Below are 5,429 nucleotides of genomic sequence, written 5' to 3'. Positions count from 1 at the left end.
AATTTTCTTTTTAAATTAGATGAGGAAGGTGTACTGATGTTTGGGGTCAGAAGTATACTAGTTGTAGGTGCAATGAATGATGTTTCTTCAACAATAATATTTTCATCAAAATCAATGCTTTCCTGCTCAACATTGTTTAAGTTTTCCTCTCTAAGCAAGAAGTTATCATCATGACCTACATTAAATGATACATATCTTAGAAAATTTATTGTCCTTAAAGAATTGTTTTCTAAGAACGAGTAGTTAAATAATTACTGTTGTGATCAATATCTGGTCTCATTGTTAACCTAATAGGTACTGCATCTAAAATGGTAATATCTCCTGCAGCCATACGTTCTACATCTTCAGACTAAATAATATAGTAAATGTGCATAATATAGTATTTTGTGTTTCATTAAAATTTTTTAATTTCATAAATTAAATATATTTTAATACCTGTTCTTCAGGCCAAGAATCTGGACATGATGTCCCTTCTACATAGTCATAGCCCATGACACTTAAAACTTTTTGATCTGAGTCAGTCAACTCTGGGATATTATTTTTTTTATTTCCTGTCTGCCTTCTAGCATTCCGCAAGGCTGATGCTTGTTTGGAGACTTTTGTTTTTAAGTCTCTCCATGACTACAAGAAAAAATAAAGTAAAGTAAAGTAAAGTAAAGTATAAAGGAAATTCATTTCCAAAAACATATTATCGAGGGGTGACACCTTGGGGGTAATAAGTGTACAGGGTGATGGTAATCATGGGTATTCATGGGTAATCATAGGTAATCTTTGTAGTAAATCATGGGTAATCATAGGTATAATCATTGAAATCAGTAATCTGGTGTACAAGATTTCTGTCAGGTGTCTACCCCTCTCATAATATAGTATAATATTTAAACATAATATATTCCATTCCTAAAATGTGACAAAACATGCAAATACAAACTTTGCACTCAATTTTCCATTTTATAAAACAAATTTATAGCTAACCTAGAATAATCTACAACTACTACAAAAAAACATGCAAATGCAAGAAGTTCCAAACCTTTTTAATAACTTATAATTTTCTTTAAAAACTATTTTAAATTGAAAAAAAAGTTGTTTTTGTTTTATTCAATACTAACCTCTTTCCACGATTTTACATCCTTTTCTTTAATGCCCGGGTTTCTTAAATTATTTAGTTGTTTCACTAACTCTTCCCATGAACCATTCAATTTATCTTTACCATTTAGGCAATTAAATTTTCCACTAGCAACATGAGGATGTTGTACCATATAATCAATTAAAAACAAAGATTGCTTATCATTTCTACGTCCTTGTCGTGACTTTTTTATAAATTTGTCCTGATTCTGGTTACTGCTACAACATAAATAAATCAATATTTTTAAACAATTAAATAAATACATATATTAAATTTATAAATAATAATTACAATAGTTACCTGCTTTGAGAATTTTCCATTTTAAACACAGATAGTAAAGTCAAAATACGTTAATAAGTTATAACTTATACTTATAACTACTAATCACTAACTAATTAGTAATTAATTGTTAAGTAAACTTATAACTGTTATAACGAATGTCGGATCGGATTGATCGTAATATATAATACAAATTTAAATTACAATAATTATCATAACACTTTAATGATAATAATTAACATAATTTTAAAATGATAAGAGCGGGCTGCTTTCATTGGCTAGATTTTATAATCTCCCATTGCTTCAACGGTGGCTGACGAATTCATATCGAATATTCGATAACCAATTATGTAACGATGTTTTATCGATAGAGTGTTTTATAGAATCGCAACTCTGATATCGGTTTTCGATACATAATGGATTACTGGATAACGAATGTTTATCGTTATAATTCGATACGATATTATCGAGTTACAGAATCGATCTGCTGCGATGTTAGCCACTCAGTGACGCACGCCCGGAGCTCGTCGTCGTCATCAAAACGCTGTGTCGCTAGCCAGTTCTTCATCTTCGGGAACAAGTGAAAATCACTCGGTGCTAGGTCGGGACTGTAGGGTGGATGTGGGAAAATCTCCCATTTGAATGAGTCAAGAAGTTCTGCAGTTCGATTTGCCGTGTGAGGTCGGGCATTGTCATGAAAAAACAAAATTTTTGACGATAACTTTCCTCGGCGCTTGTTTTGCACTGCTCTTCTAAGCTTGCGCAATGTTTGGCAGTACCGATCAGAGTTGATTGTTGCACCACGCTCGAGAAAGTCAATAAGCAGCACACCTTGCCTATCCCAAAAGACAGTAGCCATAATCTTCTTCGCTGACAAGGTTTGCAAAAATTTTTTTGGTTTTTTGGGGGAACTTGTGTGTCCCCACTCCATGGACTGTAATTTTGTCTCGCAATTGACGTGCTTCACCCACGTCTCGTCACCCGTAATGATTCGATCCAGTAAAGAATCACCATGTGTGTGGTAGGCGTCAAGAAATGTTAAGGCTGCACCCATTCGCTGACCTTCATGGAGGTCTGTAAGCATTTTTGGCACCCATCTTGCACACAATTTATGGTAGCCAAGCTTGTGAGTCACAATTTCAAACAGCAAAGTCCGTGAAACTTGTGGGAAGCAAAACGAAAGCTCCGTTATTGTGAAGCGACGGTTTTCAAGAATCTTCTCATCAACTTTGGCGAGAAGATCGTCTGTCACAATGCTCGGGCGTCCACTCCTCTCTTCATCATGCACGTTGGTTCGGCCATTTTTAAACCGGATACACCATTTTCGCACTGAACTTTCATTCATTACGTCGTTGCCATACACTCCGCACAGTTGCCGATGAATTTCTATAGGTTTTTCGTTTTTTGCTAACAAAAACCGTATTACGGACCTCACTTCACAACTGGCGGGATTTGAAATTGCAGCGCACATTTTAAATTGGAATATTGGGAAAACGGGCTGCGTAGAGATGTTCTCGTTCTGACAGCTGGATGCAGACCATAGCAGTGTTGCCATATAAAAATTCTTGAAATCCTGAGGTAATGTTTAAAAATCCTCGGTTTTCCTGCTGATTGTACTAGTAAATCCTCGGAATTCCTGCAACTTTTTTTTTTATCACGTGACAAGCAGATTCAAAAATTATATTGATTAAAATCTGGTGATAACAACTGATAAGTCATAATCATGCCAATTCTATGGTATGATTCTGTAGTGATACGGTATTATCACCACCATATTTTGTTTTTATATCGCCTCCATACATAATTTTTATGCATTAATTGAATAAAAATATTAAACATCTTTATTATCTATGATTGCCTCCCTAAAAGTAAACTCGGTCATAGATAACCCAAATAACTAATCTCTATTCTGTACACTGTACAGGGTACAAACTACAAACATCCGACAATTAACTATTAAAAATGTACAGTACTGTCAGTACTTTATAAATTTATTATTATAAAATACATATTGTTCTGTTTTTTTTGAGTTTTCATAGTTTTGCATACATTTTTATATCAATATGTCAAGTAGTGATGATGAAGGTCCAAAACTTGGTTCAAAGAAAAAACCATACACACCAAAATTTAAGGAAGAATGGAAAAAACATCCAGAATTTGCTTCATGGTTGTGTAAAGGTAAAACGGATATATATTTTCACTGCAATGTTTGTTTCAATGACTATTTGGGTGGTTTTTCGGCAATAAAACGTCATTCAAAGTCTGACAAACATAGGAATAATTCAAAATCAGTTTCAGTTTCAAACCCCATTAATAAAATGCAAAAACTTGTACAACATACAAGTCATGAATACCAAATAAAACAGGCAGAAATAAAATTGGCAATGTTTATTGCAGAACACAATATTGCTTTTCAGACAAGCAATCATGTTGTATCTTTATTTAAAAGTATGTGTCCAGATTCAAGTGTATTACAAGGTATATCATGTAATCGTACAAAAAATACGTCGATAGTAAACAATGTAATTGGACAGTATGAATTTGAATATTTACTAGAAGTTATGAAGTCTCAAAAATTTTCTATTCTTATCGACGAATCTACAGATCACTCTTCTGTTAAACATCTCTATAATTGTTCGAATTTTAGACTACAGTAATTATGTGGTAAGAGATAATTTTTTATGCTTACTTCAAATTGCAAGCGCTACTGCTGTCAACATTTTTGAAAATATAAAAACATTTTTTACTGAGCATCATATCCCCTATCAAAGAAATCTTGTGGGATTTGCATCTGATGGGGCAAATACGATGTTTGGGAATAGACACTCTGTCAAAACGTTACTTGAAGAAGATGTACCTGGAATATTTGTCATAAAGTGTATATGTCATTCATTGGCACTTTGTGCTTCCTATGCTTGCGAAAAAATTCCAAATAACATAGAAGAAATGGTAAGAGATATTTATAATTACATGAAGCAAAGTTTTAAACGATTATCAGAATTTAAAGAGTTCCAAGTATTTGTTGATTGTAAACCTAATAAGCTTTTACAACCATGTCAAACGAGATGGTTATCTCTAACTTCTTGTATAAAGCGTGTATTGGAACAATATGATGCTTTAAAGTTGTATTTTCAAGGTGAAAACTTAATTGACAATAAAGCATCCATCATATTTGCTAATTTAACTGATCCATTAACTAAGTTATATTTACATTTTCTAGAATTTGTATTGCCAATACTCGTTGATTTAAACGTAATATTCCAATCTACAAAACCAAAAATCCATGAACTGTATTATAAAATGGAAGTAATTTATAAAATGATTTTAGAATGCTATATGAAACCAGAATATTTGAACTCAAATGATATTTCTAATATCCAGTACAGAAACCCAATTAATTTTCTTCCTTCGGAAAAAATTTACCTTGGAGGAACTTGTACTGTGGCTCTTAAAAATAATAATTTAATTTCTAAGACAGCTCGGGAACAATTCCGAACTAATTGTTTAAATTTTTATGTTGAGTGCTCTCATCAGATATATAAACGATTTCCATTTAATTCGGCTAATGTTCAATTATTAAAACTGCTATCGTTCTTAAACCCAAATAAAATTAAAGATATACCGTCGATTGCTATTGTTTCATCAAAATTGCCCACCTTAAATCTTGATTTGAATGCCATTGACCGGGAATGGAGGCAACTACGTAATGAAAACCTTAATTTTAACGATGATGTACTTGAATTTTGGAAAACCGTAAAAAATATCAAAGTCAACGATGAAGAAACTTACCCATTAATTAATAGTTTGGTATCTCATTTTTTATTATTTCCTCACAGTAGTGCAAGTGTAGAACGGTTATTTAGTGCCATCAACTTAAACAAAACCAAAATTCGTAACAGATTATGCACAGAAACACTAACTGGAATATTATATACAAAAAATTTTCTAAACAGACAAAATAAAAGTTGTTTTGATGTTGATATTCCTAAGGATATGTTTAAAAAACTCAATGCAAATATGTACAAAT

General features: G+C 32.4%; 1 protein-coding gene across 1 annotated transcript; it reads right to left on the bottom strand.

Moving 5' to 3' along the window:
- Positions 1-220: 220 nt before the first annotated feature.
- LOC111028787 lies at positions 221-1,443 on the bottom strand. Its single transcript, XM_022307544.1, has 4 exons — positions 1,424-1,443; positions 1,107-1,341; positions 436-621; positions 221-349 (listed from the first exon to the last, which is right to left on the bottom strand). Exons 1-4 carry the CDS (start codon positions 1,441-1,443, stop codon positions 230-232), a joined length of 561 nt encoding a protein of 186 aa, XP_022163236.1. The 3' UTR covers positions 221-229.
- Between the last annotated feature and the right edge of the window lie 3,986 nt (positions 1,444-5,429).

Source organism: Myzus persicae, unplaced genomic scaffold (genome assembly GCF_001856785.1).
Source record: "Myzus persicae strain clone G006 unplaced genomic scaffold, MPER_G0061.0, whole genome shotgun sequence".
In the NCBI taxonomy this organism is placed as follows: Eukaryota; Metazoa; Arthropoda; class Insecta; order Hemiptera; family Aphididae; genus Myzus; species Myzus persicae.
The sequence above is the reverse complement of the archived record's forward strand: the minus strand, read 5'-3'. Positions and strand labels throughout refer to the sequence as shown.

Coding starts and splice junctions, on each gene's coding strand:
- LOC111028787 (XM_022307544.1), bottom strand. CDS start 1,443: ATGGAAAATTCTCAAAGCAG. Junction 1,342..1,423: donor ATGGAAAATTCTCAAAGCAG/GTAACTATTGTA, acceptor TTTATGTTGTAG/CAGTAACCAGAATCAGGACA. Junction 350..435: donor ATTCTTGGCCTGAAGAACAG/GTATTAAAATAT, acceptor TATATTATTTAG/TCTGAAGATGTAGAACGTAT.